Source organism: Aspergillus udagawae, assembly GCF_001078395.1.
Source record: "Aspergillus udagawae IFM 46973 DNA, scaffold_2, whole genome shotgun sequence".
Taxonomy (NCBI): domain Eukaryota; kingdom Fungi; phylum Ascomycota; class Eurotiomycetes; order Eurotiales; family Aspergillaceae; genus Aspergillus; species Aspergillus udagawae.
In genome coordinates, this window is record NW_025091265.1 from 1,252,223 (window position 1) to 1,277,383 (window position 25,161).

The 25,161-nt window shown below is 48.2% G+C and overlaps 7 protein-coding genes and 1 non-coding gene across 8 annotated transcripts; 6 read left to right on the forward strand and 2 right to left on the reverse strand.

The window, feature by feature from the left end:
• Nucleotides 1-1,211: 1,211 nt before the first annotated feature.
• Nucleotides 1,212-2,825, forward strand: Aud_002770 (uncharacterized protein; the record flags this gene model as incomplete). Its single annotated transcript, XM_043287730.1, has 2 exons — nucleotides 1,212-1,806; nucleotides 1,861-2,825. The coding sequence occupies 2 exons, from the start codon at nucleotides 1,212-1,214 to the stop codon at nucleotides 2,823-2,825; spliced, it is 1,560 nt and encodes a 519-aa protein (XP_043143665.1).
• A 487-nt stretch (nucleotides 2,826-3,312) lies between these two features.
• Nucleotides 3,313-6,966, forward strand: Aud_002771 (uncharacterized protein; the record flags this gene model as incomplete). The annotated part of the gene is made up of 8 exons (XM_043287731.1): nucleotides 3,313-3,317; nucleotides 3,381-3,609; nucleotides 3,674-3,697; nucleotides 3,758-4,045; nucleotides 4,094-4,280; nucleotides 4,443-5,940; nucleotides 5,995-6,672; nucleotides 6,726-6,966. 8 exons carry the CDS (start codon nucleotides 3,313-3,315, stop codon nucleotides 6,964-6,966), a joined length of 3,150 nt encoding a protein of 1,049 aa, XP_043143666.1.
• A 532-nt stretch (nucleotides 6,967-7,498) lies between these two features.
• On the forward strand, nucleotides 7,499-8,416 carry Aud_002772 (putative HAD superfamily hydrolase; the record flags this gene model as incomplete). Its single annotated transcript, XM_043287732.1, has 2 exons — nucleotides 7,499-7,518; nucleotides 7,591-8,416. 2 exons carry the CDS (start codon nucleotides 7,499-7,501, stop codon nucleotides 8,414-8,416), a joined length of 846 nt encoding a protein of 281 aa, XP_043143667.1.
• Nucleotides 8,417-12,698: 4,282 nt separating this feature from the next.
• On the reverse strand, nucleotides 12,699-15,412 carry Aud_002773 (uncharacterized protein; the record flags this gene model as incomplete). Its single annotated transcript, XM_043287733.1, has 8 exons — nucleotides 12,699-13,109; nucleotides 13,172-13,381; nucleotides 13,452-13,694; nucleotides 13,759-13,932; nucleotides 13,999-14,482; nucleotides 14,542-14,906; nucleotides 14,989-15,106; nucleotides 15,165-15,412. 8 exons carry the CDS (start codon nucleotides 15,410-15,412, stop codon nucleotides 12,699-12,701), a joined length of 2,253 nt encoding a protein of 750 aa, XP_043143668.1.
• A 1,011-nt stretch (nucleotides 15,413-16,423) lies between these two features.
• Nucleotides 16,424-17,627, forward strand: Aud_002774 (uncharacterized protein; the record flags this gene model as incomplete). The annotated part of the gene is made up of 3 exons (XM_043287734.1): nucleotides 16,424-16,723; nucleotides 16,779-17,003; nucleotides 17,067-17,627. 3 exons carry the CDS (start codon nucleotides 16,424-16,426, stop codon nucleotides 17,625-17,627), a joined length of 1,086 nt encoding a protein of 361 aa, XP_043143669.1.
• Nucleotides 17,628-19,351: 1,724 nt separating this feature from the next.
• Nucleotides 19,352-19,471, forward strand: Aud_r0013. Its single transcript, XR_006253263.1, has one exon. It is a non-coding gene; the product is annotated as a 5S ribosomal RNA (ribosomal RNA).
• Nucleotides 19,472-21,567: 2,096 nt separating this feature from the next.
• Nucleotides 21,568-22,572, reverse strand: Aud_002775 (uncharacterized protein; the record flags this gene model as incomplete). Its single annotated transcript, XM_043287735.1, has 1 exon — nucleotides 21,568-22,572. One exon carries the CDS (start codon nucleotides 22,570-22,572, stop codon nucleotides 21,568-21,570), a length of 1,005 nt encoding a protein of 334 aa, XP_043143670.1.
• An 865-nt stretch (nucleotides 22,573-23,437) lies between these two features.
• Aud_002776 (uncharacterized protein) lies at nucleotides 23,438-24,439 on the forward strand (the record flags this gene model as incomplete). Its single annotated transcript, XM_043287736.1, has 2 exons — nucleotides 23,438-23,974; nucleotides 24,023-24,439. 2 exons carry the CDS (start codon nucleotides 23,438-23,440, stop codon nucleotides 24,437-24,439), a joined length of 954 nt encoding a protein of 317 aa, XP_043143671.1.
• Between the last annotated feature and the right edge of the window lie 722 nt (nucleotides 24,440-25,161).

Here is a 25,161-nt window from a genome sequence, read left to right on the forward strand (position 1 = left end):
AGAAACATCCGGATCCTTGCCGTCATCTACCCAAATGCTACATCATTGGGAGGATGATGACATGGTTACTGCTGGACGGAGGGGGTTGATTGTATGGGGGGAGCCGTACGTGAAAGAGAGCTGAGAGGCGACACCGGGGTTCCTCAAGAAATGGGCATTTCTGTTGAAGGGCTGCGAGGAGTTGATCGAGATAAGCAATCGCTGGAGGGCAATAAGGGGAGAAGATCCCGTTATTCTAGCTAGTTGATTTGCTGCTTCTCTAAGCCACTTTATAACCCGAAACCGTCACAATTGAGCTAGATATGTCGTATAGTCGTCAAATTAAGGTATACCGAGCATACTCTCATCCGGCCCGGGGAACGGAGTATACTTATATAGCAGAGGAGAAGCCGTCTGAATTGGATTTGACCGTGTACCTGGGATAAAGGCATGTCGGCGCACCACAACACATCAAATTCAACCCGAGGTTTGCAAAAGCAATCCATGTCAGATGGTACTGAAATCTACAGGTGACAAGAATAATAGGCCAATGAAAGCGCATCTGTTACCGCCGAGGTGCTTGGCTGGAGCTGGCTGCGGCACTTTAATATATCGCTAAGTACAGGGAATATTATACGTCAGGGAGGCATCCTTCTCCCTATCTAGCCTTAGCCGCAGGCCCGTACCGAATCAAAACTAACCTCCCCTGTCAATCTACCTTGCCGGACGAATCAATACATACCATGCTCACGCTAAGCGCGACCATATCCTAACTAACGCATAAGAGATGACAACTAGGAGAAAAGGGGTGAATCAGTTATGGTGCCGCCGCAATGGCCCCCATTCTTGACATGCAAGAGGACTCAGCCTCTCTCTCTGCCATAATAAAGAAGGGCCAATTCACCGATTGTGTGTAGTATGCAGAGGTCCCGGCCTCTACCATAACAACCCCTTTGTCCAACACCTCTACTCAACCTGACAGCGCACTGAGGTTTATCTTACACATTATCAGTTATGCTACCAGCCAGCTAGTGGTACATGCTAGGACATGGAGCGCAGAAAGTCTGCACGTAAGGTCTGATCCTGCCATCTGCCCGCAATCCATGACCTAAGTGATTCTTGTCCTGATAGTTACGCCCGAAAATTACACCCGAGCAATCATCTCGCTCTCAAGGAGATATTCAAGCACTTCAGCCTTCCCGGGAAACAATTATGTCGATATTGCAGAATGGATGCTACAAGATCGCAGCCCAGTGAAACCGGAAGAACATGCCATCCATTTCGCTTCCAAGGACGAGCAACCTCATGCTTTAGTTGTAGTATACAATAGCGGGGAGCGGAAGTGGGATGTGCAACAGTATAGTCAAGAGCAACATGAAGCCTTCTGCGCTGCCACGTCTGTTCCAGCAGGAGGGGCGGGGCAAATTGTCTTCGTTCGAGGCTTCATATCACCCTCATGGGTGTCGGTCCTTGGGAGCAAATACAACATCGACCCGGAGTTCTTCAGGCGACATATGGATTTTCTTTCTGGGAGTATTGACAGACATTCATACGGTTTCCCATCGCTCGTTAATTCTTCCAATAACATATTTCGACTTTGTGTGAGCACTCTCCTTCATCGTGACGATTTCGGCGGACAGGATCTCCAGTCGCAGCGGTCAGAGCAATCTACTGAGCTCGGAACATACAAGATACAACAGCTTGGGTCTAATAGAGTCCGGTGCGGAGATTCCCTGGTGCGAGAGTACTCCACTGTGTGCTCGTGCTTCTCTGTGATCGAACAATGGATATCACTCTGTATCACGAAAACAGATAGAGGCTGGGCTGGTAAGAATCAATGCTACATCTCCGACAAGCGTATATGCTGATATGCGCATTCAGTCATTGCCTGGATGGACCAAGGTAGACCCTTGGAAAAATCTCCTCCGGGACCATGGACAAGTCACATCGAATCCAAGGCTACACCTCTACCAATCCTCCAACATCACCCGAAGATGGCATTCCGAACCACTACCAATCGTCTAGATCCGGATGTGAATGCTTCAGCAGAGGTTCAGCAAAGTACGGCCATTCTGCCCTTGCAGTACGATTCATTGATCGCGCTGGTCGATCTGGCCCGTCGCGCGCCCCAAGATCCGCTTTCCATGTGCATCCCTTTGTTCGCGCATGCTGCTTTCTCCGAAGTTCAGTTTTTGAATCTGATGGAGTCCAGAATCCAGATTCAGATCAGCGCCATAGCACAAGGAGTTCCAGCTGATGCGTTGGGGAATCTTCAATACTTCTTCAACGTTCTCAACCGACATGCTCAGCAACTGAAAGATAGTACTCGTGGACTTTGCAAGTTAGCCGAGCGAAGCAATCAATGGAAGATCTCCGAAACCGAGGCGGTCAGAAACATTGCATATGACAGTTCCAACAGTACATTTACAGCCAAAGGCCTTTTGGAAGATTATGAAGAACTTCATGTTCGGTGCATCGACTTGTCGAACATGTGCACTCGGGGCATAAATCTGGCAATGAACAAAGCCACGATTGAGGAGTCGCGCAAAGCCATCGAGCAGTCCGAGCGACTCAAAAGGTTGACTCTGCTTGCAACGCTCTTCATTCCTCTTAGCTTCAGCTCCAGCCTATTAGGTATGAATGTTGATCTTCTTGGGCAGAACGCAGTGAGATTCTGGTGGTTTTTTGTCTTGTGTGTTCCAATCACTCTGTTTGCCTATGCTATCTATCTTTGGGACTCGCAGCTCCTGATGCGGTGCTTGACGAGGTTCTGGAAAAGATGTCGCGGTGTTAGGCGAGAGGTGGCGACTGAAAGGAGCGTGAAAGATCCGAGTTATACTGTATGATCTCGTTATCTAATGCCTGCAAAGGGCATCATTCATACCAGTAATATGGCGAAGTCTGGGTAGTACTCTTAGCATGGAGGAATGTAGTTGCGACGCGGGACTGCTGGGTGTAACGCGCCTTTTCACTCTGCCTTCAAGCATAGAGCTAGCATTCTTTGGGATGGGATAATTAAAAGGAAGGAGTGGCCCCAACTTACTAACACCTTAATCCAGGAACACCCATTACAAAAATACCAGGTGCCGCCACACGCACTATCCCTGCAGGTCACGTTTCAGTATGTGTGACTGTATACGTGACTACCCCGCATCTAGGGGGACGTCCCAGCAACCTCATTATTCTCTTGTAGCAGTTAATCAAGTCCGGTTTCATGCTTCTCCCAGCCTGGAACATATTACTCTTTAGTAGGCTGAGCCATGGCCACAACGATGGGCTTCGCGACTACTGGCCAACTTCAGAAACTGCGGGACCCAGTTGATAATGCTCAGGATGTCGTCGAGTTAAGAGAAACCCACCGTCAAACTCACTTTGGTACTCCCACTTACCCTGGAATCTAGCATTATTCTCGTTCCTGGCATTGGGACTACCTCACCAGAAAACTGGCCGTTTGCTAATGAGAAATGGCTCGCCAGCCTGCCCGGCTCCGGCGCTGGGGCACGAGTTCTCGCGTACGAATATGCTTCACCATTCGCGGGTACCAAGCCTTCATGGGAGTCGATGTTGATGTTAGGCTACGACTTTCTCCAGCATTTAAGTGACGAGCGATCACAATTTGACTCCGATCCTGTAGGTGAAGAAGTCTGGATTCGTTCCTTAGCTGTCGGCATGGTTGCTGATGTGCCATACGCAGACCACCAGCAGGCCAATTTTGATAGTCTGTCACAGCTTAGGTGGCATTGTAGTCAAACAAGCTTTGTGCGTCGCTAACAAACAGTTTCCTCGGTATGGATCCATTGTCAACGCCATAGCTGGCGTTGTCTTCCTAAGCACTCCACATCGCTACGGCGACAAGACCACGAGCTGGAATAGGTTTCGAGACATCTTGGATGCAACAACTGGTAGAAACCTCAAAATCCCGAGCGCCAATATTGCGCAAGAAGGCTCCATTTTGCTAGACCTCGCAGATAGATTTGAAGGGATCGCATTCCGTACCCCTATACTATCGGTCTATGAGCTAAGAGAATCGAAAAACAGTTCAATCCCATTGCGCCCCAAGTACCAAGTCAGTCTCAAGCCCTTGGTTGAGCTATGGATACTAACTTGATTCCAGTTGGTCAACCGTGAAGCTTGTTCGACCCACGCGCCAATGGAAACCGTCATTGGCCTCAATCTCAACCATCATGATACATGCCTTTTCACCAAAAGCGTTGGCGGTGAAGGCTTATCCGAGCTCAGCAAGTTTATTTATGAGACTTTGGACAATGCTGTGCACCTTGTTGCACGTCGGCTCGAGGACCGTAGGTTATGAAGGTATCAGAAAGCTGCAGAACGGTGCTAATGGTCTTAGAGGAATATCAATATGCAACTATGAGCGCTTACTCGCCCACGATGAGCGAACTATCACTCAAAGGCGAGCTCAAGACCCGGTCTCACAGAGTCACCATACTGACGTTAATTAGTTGAGCAAATGGAGCTGACCGAATGGCCTTCGAACAATGCAACAGAATGCCCATCGAATAGAGCAACAGAAGGAACATCTCTTTCGGGGTTTGAAGTGGTATATTCTACTGCACCAAAGGCTGAGAATAAGAAGACCCTTCATCTACCCTGCTTCCTTCTCACCACGCATTTTGCAAATGCTGATTTCTGCGGCCGCGAAGATATCTTGGAGCGTCTTGCGGCCGAGCTCCTACCCTCGAAGAACATAGTGATGGCGTCAGGCACCGCTCTACGACAATTTGCGCTTTGCGGATTCGGCGGGATAGGAAAGACAGAAATAGCCCGCGAGTTCGCCCGACGTCACAAAAATTGCTTTGATGCTGTGTTCTGGGTCGTGGCGGATGAAATTGCGAAGCTTGACCACCATTACCAGCAAATTTCGTTAGCACTGGGGCTCGAAGATCCATCCGAGAGCAAGAGTCAGGTTGTCAGCAGGGAGATTGTGAAAGGATGGCTCTCCAATCCCCGAAAGCACCTATCGGGGTCGGATGACCTTGCTCAGCCTAGTCAAGCTGTGTCAGAGGCGACCTGGCTACTTATATTCGACAACGCCGACGACCCAATGATCTTGGCGGACTACTGGCCCCAGGGTAGTGGATCAATTCTTATCACCAGTCGCGACCCATCGGCCAAAAGCAGGTTTACCAGAAGACCTTCAGGCCTGGATCTCGGTCCACTTTCTCAGCAGGACAGCCTATCCCTCTTGAACCGTCTCACCACCATTTCCACCGAACCAGAAGACGCTGCAGCGCGGCAAATCTCTGATGCACTTGGTGGCCTCCCTCTGGCCATCTCCCAGATGGCCGGTATCATCCGGCGACAGGACCTCACCTTGTCCGAATTCTTCGAGCTGTACACTGATCATGAAGAACATGCCAGTCTTTACGACACAAAATTCGATACCAATTTGGTCACATATCCTCACTCTCTCTCCACTGTCTGGGCGTTTGAGAGGCTGAAGCCTCAAGCTCGGCAGTTATTGGAACTGATTTCATTTCTTGATCCGGATGTCATCAGAGAAGACTTGTTGATGGAAGCATCGGTGGAACTGCTTTCCGAGGGCGCACCGTTCAAAAAGAGTAATTATATTGAGGCTCGATCCGATCTCTTGCAGTCATCGCTAGTCCAAAGAGATAAACAACAGCAGCAGATATCGGTCCATCGTATAGTACAAGACGTTATCTTGGCAACGATGGATGTCGCGAAGAAACGATTCATGTTCGACAAAGTCGTACGAATTCTTTGGGCCGACTGGCCATCGGCTATGCCCAAGCCATCCAAGGAGCCAGAGCTACCGCAGCCAAAATCAAGCGGAGGCAGGTTATATGTCGGAAGGTGGCCTGCTTGTGCGGCGATTTACCCCCACGTTCTAAGGATACATCAGCTCTGGTCATCTATTTCAGATCTTTCCGACGTTACCAGGTTGCTTTTCGCAAAACTACTGACCGAGGCTGCATGGTGCGTATATGTTTTTTCAGGCCATTTCCTTGCTACATTGTCTAATATTACCAGGTATCAAAAAGAGCGTGGACGTACAAAACAGTTTGACGGCTTTTTCGACACTGCTCGCAGTATTTGCGACGCCTCAACACATCCAGATCGGGATTCCCTGCTTGCAGACATTCACTTTTGTTTAGGAGCTATCGCCATGGATGCGAGCGATTTCGACGCCAGCCGCATCCACAAGGAACGTTCTCTCGATCTAGTCTCCAAAATCTGCCAAGAACTGGGAACTGCAGACGAGAGATTATACCTCGCCTACGCAGAGCGGGGCATCTCACGCATCCAGGACAGACGATACCAGGAAGGCGAGGCGGACCTCAAGGAGGCGCTGCGGATCCGAAAAGCCCTCGGCAACTACATTCCCCGGTCGGGCGAGGCCAATCTGAGCTGGGCTCTTCTTGCGCAGGGCAAGTTGGAAGAGTGCAACACGCTTCTCCTGGACAGTTTGATGGGCAGGGAAAAGTCCCTTGGCAAAAACGATAGGGTGGATGTCCGGACTGGACTGATCCTTTATGCGCTTGGCAACCTCCGTGCTGCGCAAAATCGATGGGATGAGAGCTTTGAATACCACCAGAGAGCGTGGCACCACATGCTCGGCACAGTGGGCGAGAGAGATTTCTACACTGCAAATGTCGCGCATAAGATTGCAGAGCACCTCATCCGCTCAGGCCGGAACGAAGAGGCGATGTAAGTGCTGCCATCTGAACGAAAGTAACTGAATGTTCTCTGACTTATCCTAGAGCTATGATCAACGCAGCGCTGGACATCTGGTCTGTGGATCAGAGTGCACACAAGAACGAAATTGCTCGGACCACTTTCCTCAAGGGCAAATTGTTCGAGACGACGGGCAAGATTCAAAAAGCTTCCGTCGCTCTTAGAGTCGCCTGTCGCATGAGGAAGGAGATCACCAAGGAGGATCGGGATGTGAAGAGCTTGAGGACTGAGGACTTTGACGAGATTGTTGCTTTTTGGGCTCGCTGAGGAGTCCATATTCTCCTTTGGTATCTAACAGTATGCGAGTGCACCTATGACTACCAGGACCAAGCTGCAATCCGAGGAAGTAAATCTACAGAGAAGCAGCTTCCCTACAACAATATAATATATTCTTGTAATTTAGCAGCAAACAAATACTTTCGACAACGGATATATTACGGCGATCGTATCTTGGTTTTGGAATGCCATTGTGCAAGCACTCTTGGTGCTCTGGCACGGTCACTAGACGGTGACATTGCCTCTGGGTTGGCTCTGTATCCAATGCTAGTTTCCAATTTGACAAATGCACGAGCATCTGATCTCTGACCAGATAAGAAGCGTGTAAGTCTGTACATCTGCCTAAGACCATGGTCATATTATATATAATCATACCAACCCCGCACCATCCCCGCACCATCCCCAATCAGGCGCGGTGGGGACGGACGCTAAACGGGAAGTTCACCCATGGATTTCACGACGCCGAATCTCCTCATCTCCTGGTACCGTCAATTGGGATCAAAATTAGCCTTCATCTTTAGCCATGGCTTGCTCTCACACACAGTAAGTGCGCTTCCACAGCGTCATCGATATATGGCCTTCAGTATGGCGTATTGATTGGCGATATGAGAATAGGACTACCAATTTCCCCGCAGTCCGGGCGTGCATCTTCGACTTGGACGGGCTCCTCATCAACTCAGAAGACATCATCACTCAATCCACCAACCGCCTTCTTGAAACTTATGGAAGACCGGCCTTTACTCCATCGATTCGAGCCCAGCTCATGGGTATCCCCGACTCGACAAACAGCGACCTGTTCCACAACTGGGCCAAATTGCCCATTTCCCGGGAGCAATTTGCGCGTGAATTAAGGGAGGAAATGCACCTGCAGTTCCAGAATTGTACCCCGCTGCCTGGAGCGGCGAAGCTTCTGTCGAACCTCAGCCGTGCACGGAGTGCTTCTTCTGGGGACCAGATCGAGCTGGCATTGGCGTCCAGCACCAAGAGCCATACCTTCGAATTGAAAATTTCCAGACCGGAAACAAAAGAGCTGCTTAGCTTTTTCCCGTCTAATAGGCGGGTCCTAGGTGATGACTCGCGGGTGCGACATGGTCGAGGGAAGCCAGCGCCGGATATATATCTAGTTGCGTTGCAGGCGTTGAACGCTGGGGCAAACTCTGACGGGAAAGCCATCTTGCCCAGCGAATGTTTGGTATTTGAAGATAGCTTGGCAGGGGTAGAGGCTGGAAGACGGGCTGGGATGAGGGTTGTTTGGGTACCGCATCCGGATTTGGCGGTCGAGTATCAAGGGAGGCAGAAGGAGGTGCTGGCTGGGAGGACGGGGATGAGTGAAATCGGAGATGAGTGGCAGCTAGGAGAGATTGGTGACGACTGGGCTGAATGTATACCGAGTCTGGATCACTTTGATTACAAGAAGTACGGCATCGTTGTACAGTCATAGTAAGTTTATTCCGAACCACATTGGCCTTCTCACGGAACGACCGCGGGATAGGATGTGGGGTGAATAGCCCATCTCGACTATCGATGTATATGAAATGCCTATTATAGGTAGCATTGGGGTGTGAGTATATATCGAGGCTGGAACACCTCCAGAATCTACTATCTGACGATGTCTCCTCTCTATGTAGGACAAATAGCTGCCTACATATTAGAGGTAACGGTCCTTTTGATGTAATTGTTTCATTGTTTCTAATTATATTTGACTTTTAATACCTGGGATAGCATATCTTGCTGGTATTCAACGTCACGACAAGGAAATAGATAGCTGAATGCGGAAATTCTACATAACCTGAAAAAATACTCCGCCGCCTCTCCCAAGCTAAATAATGATCTGCATATATGGCTGTCAGTTAAATTGTTTGAAGTCGAAGTGTGTATGTCTCCTAGCTTGATACTGGCTTTGCATCTTGTGCCAGCCTCGGCGCTCTCATCCGCCATGCTCAGCATCACATACTTGACCTAGTATTTCGTAAATAACATGCCACAACGGCCACTCACCCACCTGGACCGCTCATTTTTGAAGGACAGTTCTGGCTAAGGTGATAGGCCAGCCCTTAACTATTGTAATGCTGAATATCTGGCTATGACTGCGGCTAGTCTGCACCATATCCGACAGCAAAACTTGTTCATCTAATATCCGCTGCACTTAACAAGAATACCTTCCCTGGTGATGGAAGGATACTAGTCAGTAAGCTTTGTAATACAAGTAGATATAATGTCGTAATTGGTCTCCTGTGCCAACGCAGAAATGTAGAGTGACATATCTCAACATGTAGTCGTGCAGTTGGTTTGTGTAAAACTGTGTTGGGCTATGCATGCAATTAGTCTAGACTGTTGATGGCATGATTATGCATTTTTGCATTATCCTTAATAGGACATACGTCTGGAATCATAGTGCTGCCGTATTATGGTTATTACCGTTTGCAGCGAATGCTGAGGTCATCTGTCTCTAGTAAGCTGCAAATGTGTCAGACCCATCTAATGTCCATGACAACTGGACTCCGCCTAGACCACCTACACCGTATGACATAAAAGCATCAACTTCGCTCTGCCTGTTGTCAATTAAATAAACAACCATCCGACCAGTTCAGTTTACAATCAAGAGTGTACATCAACCATAACAAGACATTGTGAGTCCACAACTTTTGTATAATGTTTAGTTCCTGTTTATCCTAATATGAGACACTCTTATGAAACAGATGCCAGCCTCACAAGGAAGAATTACAGGCAATGGTCACAGCATTGAGGGCCAATTTGTCGTTGAGGGCATCCCGCACAGTCTCAACTTATTTGTTAAGAGTGAACTTCCCTTCTTCGTCTCCAATGTGATGTTGACCTACGAGTCGCCCACAGAATTAAAGGGCACCGAGATGCTTCAGCCTGGCTCACGGATTGGAGAAGACGACATTTCTTTGTCGCTGAAGGGTCCTTCGGGTACTCAATCTATTACTGGTCATATGGTATCACCACTGCCAGAGAATATTCCAATCTCTGGTCAGGGGTCTTGGAAAGTCATCACAGACGATGATGATGATGATGATGATGATGATGACCAAAGCTGGTAACGGTTCTCGTTACGGTTCTCGTTACCAGCTGGAACTTCTGCCTGGGGGCCACCGTTGTCCTTGTACACTAGGATCCGCGAGCAAATAAGCAGTTCAACTTACTGGACAATATGTTAGATGGTACAAAACGTAATGAGTCAATCTCGGAATAAAATGGTCTGAGCTCTTAGAAACCCGCGGGCTGTGTATGTAGACCACCTGTCGATATGAGCGCTTCATAGAAAATGCACTCTGGTGACCCTGGATTTTGCGACAAAGCTCAAGAGCGAGTGGGCTTATATGGCTAATATAAGCAACCTTCCCTGCCTATTCAATTCGCTGATTGACCAAGCAGGATTAATATGGTGATCCACTGCAGGCTATGGCTAATGTTTAATATGTGTGCGCTTTATTAGAGTTCACTTAATAAAATTGAGGACAATATCTCCTGGCAAACTGTAGATGACAATTAACCTTATTAACCTAAACTCTAAACTCCTATCCTATCCTCCATCCTCCTTCATTAATTTGTCATCTCAAGCTCTACCAGGCCCAAGTAGGTTTGTTTCTGTCCAATTGGAATGACTGAGTGTTACTCCGGGCACAGGATGCGGAGTGCGAATCTAGCTGCTTTATTGATTTGAATATAGATATAGATACTGGCCATTATAGATACCACCGAGATGTGAGCATGTATCGAGACAGGAAAGCTTTGCAGGACCTACAATCAGTCTATGACGAGTACTATCAGGTGGACACTCGCCATATAGTAACGTATGGTACATAATATGATATAAATGCTAGGCACACCTTGATTTTCATGGAGAGAAGAATAATAACCATTGTTACCAAGCAGTACATTCTGGTCAACTAGATCGACTGCTTTTCTGTGACTGTGTGTCTGATATTCAATGATCTGTGCAGTATATGAGTTCACAAAGCAATACATATGCCTCCCCCGGTATCTCCTCTCAACCACCATCACGATGTCACTGATACATAAATTATAGATAACTGCAAAACCTCTTACAGATATTTAACTCCTATATATATATATATATATATACACACACCAATAGGAATAATATTAAGACATAATTAAAATTAAACCTCCACCAAGGCAGGATGGTGGGGACCCATGGACTCCGGAGTCGATGGGAATCAAACATAGACTCTGCGCTGCGGTTGGCGCTATGGTCACCCCTAATTAGTATGGGAACCGTGGACTCCACGCACAACACCGTTACTAGGTCATGTGGATCGCAGAGATGTTTCTAGACACTATTAGCATCCTGTATATGATGATTCGCGCGCAGATGGGGGAGGTAGCCTGCTATGAGGTGGCTACTAAGTTCACTAATAGCTAATCCTCCTATAGAGTCCTGCTCACTTCCTACTAATACGGGGCGCATGGCGTTAACCTCTATATAGAGTATAGTTATGTGATCCTCCTTGAGCCGCCCCTGAATCTTAATATACTTTTCTAGGTGGTAGGGCGCGTCCACTGCCCCAGGCAGTGAAGCAGCTAGAAAGTGTGGCCCATCTTCCAGGAGCATACAATATCTAGATGGCTTGAGTATAATAATATGCTAAAGGCCCTCCCCTAATTCTTAGCGCAACTGCATGATCTACTGAAGCCGATGGTCATGGTAGCACGGGCGAATGATGATAGCAAGGATGAGGAAGCCGCTGATGAGGCTAAGGCTAAGGTCATTCAGTGGGCTGCATTGGATTGTCTCTGGCGTATGCTCGGGCAGCCAGCCAGTCGGCTGAACGTTGAGGACCTGGATGACCTCGGCCTACTGCAGCGAGATCTGGACTGGATGAGGGCTCGCATGATGCCTAGGGCCTGCAAGTGGGGGAGGGGCAGGCAGGGTTTACTAACTGAGGCCTGTGCGCGATGAAAGCGCATGAAGGCTATGGTGAGTAAGGTAAAGTACTACCTACCTACCTAACCTTGGCCCTCTACCTTTTGGCTGGAGCTGATATTCGGCTAGGGCTTTAGCTCTAAAATCCTTCTTGTAATGTATTAAGCTCTACATTTATAAGTTGTTGAGACACATGCGTTCAGAAGATGATTATCTAAATATCTTAAGACCATGGCCAGTGGATCGGATGGCTTGACTATTTCATTGATTTAAAGGGCGTATAAAGGGTACGCGAGATTGGAAGCGGTTCAGCACAGTAGTCTGTTCCTTTCCAGCGAGGATGGAGACATGAGCGCGCTGAGAACCAGCCTTTTTTGGAAGAGAAAGAGATGCGGAGGAAAGTGATGGACATGGAGTCGAGTTTCTTACTCGAGGTCGCTCCTTCGAACCAGGAGGCAGGTATCGGCGACACCCTCTTGATCCAAGATAACTGTGAAAACGCGCATGAGCCGGCCGCATCGGAGCACAACCAGTCCTTCATTACAGCGGACAATACGAGCCACGATATCCACTGGTGAGGAGGTCCCGGTTCGGCAAACCGAGTTTGGGTCCTCACGACGATTCTACCATGGGCCTGGATGCTGTAAAAAGCCTGGAACCAAACATAGAAGTGGTTACGATAGTGGGACAGTTCGCTATAGCTACGGGATGCTGGAACATGAAAAATAGAGAGGGGGAGAGAACATGTGTAACTGGAAGACTGAGCAAACTTAGCAAGGAAGCTAGATGAGACGAAATCAAGTATGTACGTCTAAAGGTCGAAGCGGGAAAGTGGATTGTTCAGCGCATTCTCCTTCACAGCGGTCGCTGCAGTAGTCGTCACCTCCTTCGCAGCTTCCTCAATGACCTTCTTGGCCAAAGGAGAGGGCGGAAGGCTCTGTGTAGTCTGTGCAATGTCCTCGACTCGCTCTTCCATCCCACCTTCTATTTCTTTGCGTTTTGCAGAGGCGATACTGACGATGTTGGCCGATGCATTCTGAGCCCAGCTGGAAAGCTGGGCCACCTTGTTTGTAATTTCGTCTTTGGGCGACTCCACACTCAGACCGTCAATCAACCTCAATCCGGGTATGATGTTCTCCTCGGAAAGCTCTTTCCACATTGTGGCAATGTCTCCAAAGGTTTCAAAGTACGCCCGCAGGATCACAGCGTACTTGTAGATCATCTGCATAACCATCGGTCAATGGTACTCGCCGCCAAGATGGCTGGTTAGTCTTTTGGCCTCACCGATTTTTGCAGGGTACTGAGAGTGAAGTTGCTCATCTGCACGTCGCTGGCTCCACTGCTGATCGTGTCGATAAAGTCGTTCACGGTGTGTTCCACAACGACATCAATGGTCGAGCTGATGGCGTTGAAAAACCGGCAGAGTTGCATGATATTGTCCTTGACAACCATTATAAGTGAGATGCACTGACGAAGAACACTCTTGATCTCGGTCTGGCACACCACAATGTCAGTTACCAACGGTATCGACGGATGGTACTTCACTACGGAACGAAACGCTTACCAATGATGCCTCTAGCGTCGTCTGGCGCTGGAGGTCGGCTTGGATGGCTGTGAGTTTGTTCTCCTGCTCAACAAGGGTTGATGAGGCCTCCTGATAGATCTTTTGCGTTGAGAGGAAAGTTTGCTCGGTCGTGTGCAGTCGATCCTTAGCCGCATCTAGGACAGCCTGCGCCTGAGCGGATTTGGCATTGGTCTTTGCGATCTGGACGGCAGGGTCCTCGGTTGAGGTCGTCATCAGAGGAGCCTAACAGAGTTTGTCAGAACAGCCATGCTGACGTAGCATATACCGGTCAAGACTAGAAACTCACTCCACCGGAGTTTACCCCAGGAAGGGTTTTGGCAGTAGCGGCTAGACGAAGCGCCTCCAGATACTTCGGATGAAACTTTTCTTGCCAGCCTTTAACCAGCTCCGAGTCAGCCTTGGGTGGATCTTTGCTGATGTCCTTTAGCTTGGCGGCTTCTTTGGTGATTTCGTTGGCAACCTGGCCGTCGCTGTTAGCTATCGGTTACGAGAGACGAGCAGTATTTCAGTCTCGGAACAGCGTTACCTCAGTAGCGGTCTGGAGAACTCCCAGCAATTTCTGACTGGGAGGATCCTCAGTAGCTGACTGCTCGAACCGCTCCAGGGTGTCCTTCAGCATTTTGGAGGTAAAGGAAGCAGTCTTGTCCGGCTTATCTGGCGAGTCAACAGCACTGTCCCAATTGACACCACCGTCTTTCCCTGAGGTCAACAGGGCATTCAGGAGTGTAAGATACACCATGGCGGGCTTGACCTGAACATATGCCGGGTCATCGCTGTATTGGGGAAGAGGACTCTTGGGCTTGGGGGGTGCCGGGGGAGGTGGGGGAGGCGCCTCTCCATTCTTTGGGGCATTTTTGCCTCCGTTGACGACATCCTCAAACATCTCAACCCCTTTCTGGGCTCGAGCGACCGGGTTAAGGTTGGAGGTATATGCAGTAATTGCCTGGCCTAACGCAGTTGTCAAGGTGTCGGCAAGCTCGCCAACGATTTGCTGGCCGAGAATATCCCAGCTTTCAAGCGTCTCAGTAAGCCCGATGAATCAGTTGGTTACTGTGGTTGCATCACTTACCCGGAAGGGAAACTATCAGAAGCCTTTTTATAGGCTTCGGAAGCGACATCTAGCTGCTTTCCTAGCTTCTCCGATATCTTCTTCGCTTCTTCGACGGTGTTCTTCTGAGAGTCGAACTGCCTTTGGGCTACAGACATGTTGACTTCTGTGGCCAAGCGTCTTTCTTCATTACTGGACTGCTCTTGGACACAGTTCGAATGAAGATCAGCCGCGAACCACAGCCACTCTTCGAACTTTTTGTCCATCTGCAGAGCACGGGTGTGACATTCGTCGGCGGCCTTTTTCACACTGCGCAGCTGAGGCACGAGCATTTTTTGGACATCTGCTGGATCAGGGCTCCCAATGATTTTTATAATCTCGGCAATCTTCAGTTATAGCTCGTTAGCGCTATCCTTCTGTCGCGTGTACACCTTGCGTTATCGGTTATATTGACCGACAACCACGTACCTTCTCGTAGATGATATGGGAGATATTATTTATCCTTAACATGCCATCCTCAGCATCCAGGAAGGCAAAGCGCCCCTTGTTGCTGCAATCGACCAGGTTCGCCCTTAAGGAGGTGAACCTGTATTGTCCATCAACACCAGCCATTCAAACCGGCCTTGAGCTTGCCAGGAACTTACTGCAAGAACTTGAAGCCGCCCTTCGGAGGGGTGAACTCGATCGTCGCGGCTGTTTCCGATGAGGAGGCCACAAGAGCCGCACCGAGTGCATTGATTGAAATCGGAGCTGACTTGAGAAGGTCTTCCCAGTTCACCTGAAAGATAGCTGAGCTTTTGATTTCAGCCACAGCCTCTTTGGTGATACCAGGCCGATTGTCTCGCTTATGTTGGACTTCTAAAGCAGCCAGTAATTCCTTCTGGTCCACCATTTTCACGTTTTTTTTGATCCTCGAATACTGATAAAAGACACGGAAAGTAAGACAAGAGTAAATGTTTTGTCTGCTGGTTGCAGTGTTCATACTACAACGCAAGTGCTGGACTCAAGGGGTTCTTATATCTTTGCGTTCGAGCTGTCTCCGCCATCAAAATCCGTGTTTTCAGCTCCCCTCTTTCCGATATCTGCAGGTCGCAGCAGGCAACCCTCTCGCCTCTTTCCTGCATTTGCAAGTCGCAGGAGGCAACTCTTGGAGATCTGAAAACGAGTAAGAAAAGTGCCGCATATTCTTCCTGACGCTGCGATGACGCATCATTCAACATGGAATGGGTATTGGCCGTTCTCCAGGCCAATCAAGCGAGAGCGCACCACCTGTGGTGTCAGAGTATGTATGCCTTGCAATAGTTCAGATCATTCAGAAGCTCGAGACCAGCAACCTCGATGAACCCCGCCGTGGGCCACCTACCGTACTTCAAGGATGAGTTCCAATTTGCTCTGCTACTGCAACAATGGCTTCGGCTTCTACAGGGATTCGACTGCAGGTCGTTGATCCATCATTCTACAGCCAATACCTCTTATTCGCCATTGAACTCTATCTGCGCTCCAGAGACTGTGTGATTCAGCTCATGTATACCTGATGCAATACAGCGTCATATTGAGTTTGTCTAGGATTCTACTGCGAACGTGGCTGGCTGAATATGGGTCATTTGCTGCCTTGCCCCTCAGATGGCACTTCCTACGCAGCTGTAGTACGGTTATGCAGCAAGCCACGTAGCAGAACGCAATTACCCGTCCCACTGGTTCTGGCTATCTTGCTGTATCCAACGTGTCAAGATGTATGAACGGAGAGGCAAGCGATCGCTCGAGCCTTACATAGCTTCGCTCTTGCTCTTCTCCAGATCCAGATTATACTTAAGCCTAAGGGTCCCGTAGCTTTCAGTCTAGCCACGCCGTCAAACTTCGATAACTTCCTTAAAATCACGCGCACAAAGTTACATTACTAAACATGGTTGACGTCGATGCCATGAACTCGGAACTGGATCAGATCTCTGACCAGTACCAGTCTCTGTTTCGTCGCTTGAATAGCGAATCCCCACGGGATGTGCAAACCGTTGCTTTGTCTCTGAGTATTGCACTGTCGCAGCTATACCAGCTGGCAATCTTCGTGAGAGGAGACTATAACCAGAGAGCATTCCATGTGTCGCCGGAAAGAGATTCACTGGTGGCTAAAGTCAAGGAGGCGTTTGAGCAGTTGGCCCACGCTTCCACGACAGCCCTGGAGCATGTGTCAACGCTTCAATCAGAGGTATGCCTACGCCAAAGGGGCCATAAAACCAGGTTCACTGACAAAACGGACCTAGAATGTCGACCTCTTGTCCTCAAAGATGCACGTATTTCAACAACGCGTCAAAGCAGCTCATTGGGAGACGGTCACAAAGGTTGCTGGTTACAAGAATGCGGTAAGCGAGGCCAGTAAGGCAGTGGACAAGGAAGAAAATGCAGTTAGACAAGCCAGGAGTAGTCTGGAAACACTGCTGGAGAAGCTTAACGACGCTCGGAAAACTGGCGATGTGGTTGACGGTGTGGTCAGTATATCTTCTGTGTGATCAGGCCCAGTCCTTTAGACCAGGAATTAATATCTTGACCAGGTCAGCGCCATAATTCCCATCTGGGGGATAATCGGGCTCATCGACCATACAAAGTCTCCCGGCAGCGTCATTCTGGAAGGCCAGATTGGCGCTGCAAGACAAGCGGTCGATAGCGCTGAACATACCCTTGATTCCGCGCACCGAAACGCCCAGAAATCCCTAGAACTCTTGAACGGAGAGCAGCTCAAATTAGACCTGCAAACTGCCATGCTTGAGAGACTGGGGCCCCTCCAAAGCGCTATCCAGTCCGCCATTACGAAAGCGCAGGAACTAGAGAAAGGTTTAATTCAGATGAAGGGCAGCGCTACCGAGATGGTCCGTCGAATGAATAAGCTTAGCGGCCGAGCGGAGAATGGCGCAGAGCTCTCAGTCACGAAGGAGGAGTTTGTGAGCGGCATTCTGGATGTTGTGGAGCTCGCCATCGTGGAGCCCAATACAGCTAAACAAATTAAAATAATCCTGGCGGAATTGCGCAATTCGTGGGGCCCGTCTCCAATGCCTCCAGCGACCCAGTCCCGGCTTGATGAACTTGATGGCAAGGCGGCAAAGATTGCTGGTTGACATTGGGTTTCTTCTCTGTACCCCAAGCAAGGCGCACTCTTGTCTCCCATCAGGATGTTTAGTAGTATGCATATCCCAGTGTAGCATCGACGTGAGCAGTACCTTTTCGTCCAATCTATCGTCTGGTCATCTGCACAATGTAGATCGGGAAGTCCGGAGGAGGGGAGGGAGGCAGGGGCAGGAGGGCTTTCTGTGATCTGAAGAGCATGCTAGACCATGCAAATTTACAAATGCACTGAGGTAGGTGCAGGAGACTTCCCATGAAGTATGTCCTTTTCACGCACTAGAGTTTATATTTTATGCACTATCTATGTCATAACACTTAGTGTTAGCAACTTACTGTTGTAGGTGGTGCATGTTACCCTCTTTATTTATGTTTTTAACAGTCTAAACTTTTTGCAAGGTCATAGTTCCATTGTCCATTCTTTCCAACCCATATTATTCTTACTAAATTCCTAGCATTACTAGGTCTGATGCATCCTCAGTCATTATATATAATGAAAAAGAAGTAGCGAAGCTACAATTTCACAGGTGCAGAATAAATTGGGCCATGTGGCAAAATATATTGGCACAATTAGCCAATGAAGACCAGTAAGCAACTATCGCTCAAACTGGTTTTTGTCGGCCAACCGATGGGTGATCGACAAAAAAACTGGATTCAAAGGAAAATACAACTTGTTTGGACAATTGGTTACACAGCGTGAGATCGCAGTAACATCAGAATGGAACTACCTTTTTTCCAGGTTGGAGAAATCAATGTAGAGAACCGTGCTTTGGCTTTCCTGAATGATGAGTTCCAGCTGGATGTTTGCAGACTCCAGTGGCAATCAAAGCCGCCACACTGATGTTTTGTTTTTGCTTGGTACACTTTGTACTGCAGCATTGATGCATAGGTCAGCTCAGTCCTGTTTCACAACATCTAAACAGCATCAACCAATCCATCTCCAGGAGAGCACAGCAAGTGGATACGTTCCATCAGTCAAATCACAGAGAACGTGGGTCGTTTTTTAACTTTGGGATGTGGACCAACAAAACTAGCTAGCACCCATGCTGTCTATGACGTCATGCTATGGATTATCCAATTGCCCACCTGTAACGCGCTGTACTCCAAATATCCTTGACCCCGTTCATGTTTACCACTTTAAGATGGGTCATTTCTGATATGCCCCATGTGCGGGGTTAGGCAACCAGCGTCTTAGCTCTTAGCTTTCGGACCGTTCCGTCATTCCCGCACCTGAAATCTACCTAAGTAGTGTTCCGGTCTTCTGCATACATGAGGCAGTAGTTTTACCACGAATGAAATCAAGAAAGAACACAAAGAAAGCCCAAAGCTTGACAGGCCGTATACCCCTGAAGTAAAGAAAAAATGTAGGCAGCCATTGTTTACTGCAGCCTTGGATATCGTGGCTGGGGATCATAAGTATGTAACTTTTGGTTTAAGTTTATAAAGTTTATACTTCTTAGTAAAAGGATTGTATCCATTGTTCGGCTGGCGATTCCTCTGACTTGTCCCAGAATTCAGAATATTCTTTTCACTCCATTGAGGAAACCAGAAGGAAAGTAAGAATCACAAAATCATGTGGCCATCATGCCGCACACAGCAAAGTGTCATGAAAAAATACTTCGTATATCACTGCCATATTTGTGAATGCGATCAGCGGAGAAGTGTGCGCAAATAATCTTTAGTATCACACCATATATTCCGTTTCTCTCCTACTCCTAGCACATACGACCATAGGGTGTGGAAAACAGGGCTTCCCGTCCGCTCAGCCGTACTTAAGCCACACGCCGGCCGGTTAGTAGTTGGGTGGGTGACCACCAGCGAATCCCGGCTGTTGTATGTTTTTGTTTTTTAACTTGCTGTGTTCGTTTGTGTCCTTGCAGTCTCTTCTTCACCCTGTTCGCCCCTATTCACACTATTCCTTCCTTATGATCAGGTTAGGTATATATCTAATAAAACTTAACAAATACTTCCACAGCAGGCATGGTCCTCATCATGTCCTCCTCCTGCCGCACAATCCTGGCTGAGCTCAACGCAAGTCTCATACGCGAAGCCTGGTCAACATGCGAGCAGATCCTCACGTCCATGAGTTCCCTTAGCATATCTGCGCGCAACACCCTGCTCTTCCTCAGGACGGCCTGGACTCAGGTCATAGCGGAGAATGGCAGTCATATAGATAGCGATCGCAATCAGGCCCAATAGGAACAGAGACAGGGACAGTTGCACCTTCTGGAGAACCCATTTATGGATGCAAATAGACCTTTTCTGAGCCAGTCAGATGCATCTATGGGATTCTAGTCTCTCTAAGATAATTATGCTAAAGACGTCCGCTGCTGAGGATTATGAAGACTGTCTCCATGACCTTCCTGTGCTTGAGTGCAGGTGGGCAGTGTACAGCATTAATTCTGACGACTGTGATGCTCACACGCAGAGAAAACTCGTTTTATCTCACGGTATGCTTCCAGATGGGCATAGGAATGCCCACAGCAGTACATCTAACTTATCTATTCGTAGGTTACCGTGCGATGCAAAAATAAAGTCTACAATATTGTATGCTGCATCAACTCATGCACTGCGGATCTCTCTTAGTGGCCTAAAAGACCTGCTTGACAGACTGAACTCGAGAAGAATGCATAACGTGACGCAACAAGGCTAATAGATAACTATTTATAATGTCTGTGTACAGGCCGCCGGAGCGTCCACAAGGCGTCGAAGGGGTTTGATTCCAAGGCCCCTCTATATACACAATAACATGCTATGGAGTTCAAGAACAAGCGATCCGATATATATTGGCAATTCGTTGGACCGGTAATATCTCCAAGGGAATTTAGTACTCAGTAACACGTAGCCCATCCTTCCAGAAGGTAAAGTATGGAGTACAACCGTCCTCGCGTTAGCAACCATGCCCTTCTGGTTCTTGCTCTGGCCGGTATAAAACTTGCAGTTACCAAAATCAGCGACAATAATCGAAGCGCGCGCTTGTATTTCCTTCTTGAATACCTCAGCTCTAGCAGGGTTTGTGTCTTTTAGGTGAATTTTGAGCTCCTCCATATATCCTAAAATTATTAGTAGTGGCCGCAAACGCTGAATAGTAGATAATTACCCTTTAGATGAGTGACATTTTTTTTTATAGAAGGAGATGGGTTGCAAATTGAACAATCTTACTATATTATTTACAAGGTCTTGCTCTTCTTCGATAGGGTCGTCGTCGTCGTCGTGAATAGCCAAGTGTCTAATTAGTCTTCGTTCATTCCAATTAAATAAGTAATACTCTTGGTGAATATCAACAGACCTAGCAGGACGCAATCTACTTCGAAAATAACTTCGTCTATCTGTTTGACTGGATAGACACCTGAGAGCACCTCGTCGCCGGTGATAACATCCTCCCAGTTATTAGCGAGCAAGATCTTATTTTCAGAAAAGATAGTTGCCATACTTCCCATACTCTCATGATGGTTGAAGGAAATAACCACAAGTATGCACAGGACAAATCAAGGTGGCGCTGAGAATATATAGTATACCGACCTGGTATGCCATGACGCGGTTAACCATGATCCGATCAGGATCAAGGGCAATCCAGAGGTAACACAAGAGCAATAACAGTAAATATAGAAGCAAGGCTTATTGAGTAGGTATACTCAATAGTAGAAAGTAACTGACGAATCCGGACACAAGTGGGGTATTGATATCTAATGCGAGGGACTAAACTAAGTGTGCTACCTCGAGTTGTAAATGTTTATTTCAGAGGAAGATTGATTGTTGCTATTCACACCTGGAGTTATGAAAGGCTTATATAGAGGTTGAATATCAGATTGTTTTCCAACCGATCTGATCCGATACGAAACAAATTCCGTCTCCGAAGCTCTATTGTCCACTTGATTGAGCCTCGATACGCCACACAATGTCCTGGATTCGAACTGATCTCATTAGCAACACACCCTATCGCTGGTCTTCCATCTGTAAAGGGATTCCCGAAACATCCCACAAGGTTCCATCTGCGGCGCGGTTCCGAACCCATTCTTGACACAATGGAATATGGTCGTCAGGCCTATCAGGAGGGACAGGTACCTGGCAATATACCAGCAACGGCTCGAAGTGGGGTATTTTTCTAATAGTTTCACAACGAGTATACCCTAGACGCCATATCTGACCCAAAAGACCCATATGCCATCCAGAAAGAGCGGTCACTATGTTGGATTGGTCGCTCCCTTCAGCATCGATAATTACCACCTTTTTCAAAGACGGCAGCCGCCGCGTAAGGCATAATTCCTGACGTACGGGCTCTGTCAGACCGTCCGGCCGGGTAAGGACAAGATGCGACAGGTTCGAGCAGCGCTTGAGGCCCTCGATAAATTCAGACGATGTCACATCTGCGTTGTACAGAGCAAGGCGTCGGAGGTTTGGCCAGGTCGACCATACTGCTGGTTCAGAACTCTCTTCCATTGTAGCGCAGAATAATTCGTCTTGCGCGGAACAGAAATCCTCTAGATGGACCAAGCGTAAAAATACAGACCGTAGTATCGGACGGACCTCCTGATGATCGTCTTCAGGGTATAAGGAACGCAGTGGGATATCAATGACTAAACATCGAAGGCTGCCACAGATGCTGGAGGACAATTGATCCAGGTGCTTGGCGACGACGGGATCATCGAGTTCATCGTCAGGGAATGGCGACAGAAAAAGGCCGATCGGTGAAAATACTTGCAAAGGCCCTTTCGGACCGCCTTTCAAATTGATGAGATTGTCCAGTCGCTTGTTCGAATCTATCCACAGGCAGTACCTAAAGAGTAGTTCCCTCGCGATATGATACGTGAATCTGGATGCGAGGGTGAGGCTGATCAAAGTGCGTGTCACTGGGTGCCACGGGGGAAAAGAAACTGGTAGGCTAGGTGGGATCAGCAGCTTGATGGTATGTAATATCAGCTCGTTCGGAAGCTGGGGCATTTTTGAAACGGTATGCGATGATAGGAAATCCATCGGCTTTAAAGACAGGTTGGGGGCCGAAACGGAGAAGGAAGAGGCAGACGAGAAGGATTATGCGCAGAAAGGTGTTGATAGATTGTACGGTGGCCATAGTCGGAACCAGTCAGCAGTACTCCTCAATTACCAATGCCAAGCTAAACCCCGGGTCCCTGGGAGCCTCTCTTTTGCGTCTTCCAAGTGGATAGTACATTGACAGAAAATAAGAAACAGCTTCCTGATTAACACTCACCCTAACGCTTAGACTTACTGACTTATTCAATTTCATTTTGCCTCTCTCTTTTGCAAGGTTCCCTGACGCTAACTGTAACTCTTACTGTCTGTGTCAGGCATTCCTATGAGCGAAGAGTGGGATATAATGTGCCCTTACTCTACTGGAGTTACTTCTCTCTCCTCGCCTGCTACCTACGAGTCCAATTAACCTGCCTGTGGACCTATATATAGGTGGTCGGTCGCTGGCATACTTGACAAGTGGGTAGTAGCCATCCTTAATGTCACCCCGCGGACCAAACTAGGCGTCTCGGGTCCCTATGGACAGGTTAGTCATTACCCCGATCGCTGGTGGGTCGGGCTGGACCTTGGCTAATCACTCTTGCCCTTCTGATCACTCACCCTGGCTGAAAATGGAGCAAAGACGTAATCAGCCGATTGATGATACCTCCGCTCAGCAGTGCGTAGCAATCATGAGCGGTAATACGGCCATCACAACTCATGTATTAAAAAGGGAGGCTTCCGGTCTATGACAGGTTTCATCCACCTGATTCACTTAAGAGAAACCTCAAACCTTAAAGCAAAACATATTTTCGTCTCAATTTCTGATCAACGCAATATGACGGCCTCCAAACTTCTAGTCGTGATCGGCATCACTGGCAACCAAGGATCTTCTGTTGCGAGTGCCTTTCTCAAGCTTCCAGACTGGCGCATTCGTGGCATCAGCCGCGACATATCTTCAGCGGCTGCCCAACAATGGATTTCAAAAGGCGTCGAACTTGTGAAAGCAGACCTTGATGACATCGACTCCCTCGAGAATGCCTTTCGCGGCGCCTCTACAATTTTCGCAGTCACCGACTTCTACAGCCTTATGCTCGATCCTGCCAATCTTGCCGCCGCACAACAAGCCGGAGTTACCCCCAATGAATATGCCTGCAATCTCGAGACCAAGCGGGGCATGAACATAGCCACCGCTGCGAATTCTCCTTCCGTTTCGGCCACACTCACGCATTTCGTCTTCAGCAGCCTGAGCGATACCAAGCACTGGTCGCACGGCAAGTACACTTGGAACTACCACTTTGATGGCAAAGCGGCAGTCGTGAAAAGAATCAAGAAGGAGCTGCCTGGTTTGGCTGAGAAGTTGAGCATTATCCAGGTTTGAATGTATGCAAGCAACTGGAAGGAGGGCATGGGACGGCCTCAGAAGCAAAAAGACGGAGCATTCGTTGTGCAAATCCCAGATATAGGGGAGGTTCAGCTTCCATGGATTTATGTTGATCGCGACGTTGGTATCTTCGTGGAGGCGCTGCTGGCAACTTCTCCAGGAAAGCAGATTCTAGGAGTCTCTCAATTGGCCTCTTGGCGTGAATTTTGGACACTTTGGGCGGAGACCCGGGGCGTCAAGCTCGAGATTCAAGTGGTCGGTGTGGAAGAGTTTTTCCAATCCTTGCCGGTGATTTTAAGGAGAGAATTCCAAGAATCCTTGAGATACATCGTGGAATTCGGATACACGGGCGGCGATTCAGATGTGTGTTGCAATTTACAGGATGTGTTGCCTGGGGCCAAGACGGCCACGTTGAAGGAGTACATGGAAAGTGAAGATTGGTCCATACTTGACTGATTGATTGATACCTACATTTCATCAGGCAGTCTGTGTACGACTACCTCTAGACAGCTTGGGTATCTAACAGCGTCATCGACCCCCGTCGCCTTATACTCCATGATAGCCAGTACTGTTTGAAATCCCGTGTGGCTTTGAAGTACCTGATTTAGTTCACCATTCTGAAACAGCATCAGGGTACGATATGGCTATTCTAAGGCTTGCCATTCCAAGGGGTATCTGAGGATCTTTAGACGCGTTCAGCTATCTATTTTCTCAACTGAGCATGATTAGCTTGGGCTAACGCAAAGCCTGACCCAACAAAAAGCCATCAAGCGCTAGATTTTACAAATGATAACTTTGGTTTAATCTCCACAAGAACTCAAGGGAATTGAATGCATAGGAAATAGGTCGAAGAACCAGAGAAAGCCCTCAAAGTACTGGAAAGCTACCCATACCCATAAACCCCTATTGAAGCGACTGCCTGATTTGAAGATGGCCAGTTGTCCTAGTCTAGGAATCGGCGTAATCAACTTGCCCGACTTTCTTCCTAGGGACTTTGACTAGGCCGAGGCATTGACCTCGTAGGGCTCTATGGAGGTGCTCAGTCATATCGGCGAGATGGGGAATAGCATTTTGTACCTCACTAATCTGAACCTTGGTAAATGCAAAGCATGTCACCGAGTTGCGAGATGAAAGAAGAGATAGACCACGTACCAGAATTCAGTCATAGCTCTGCCCCG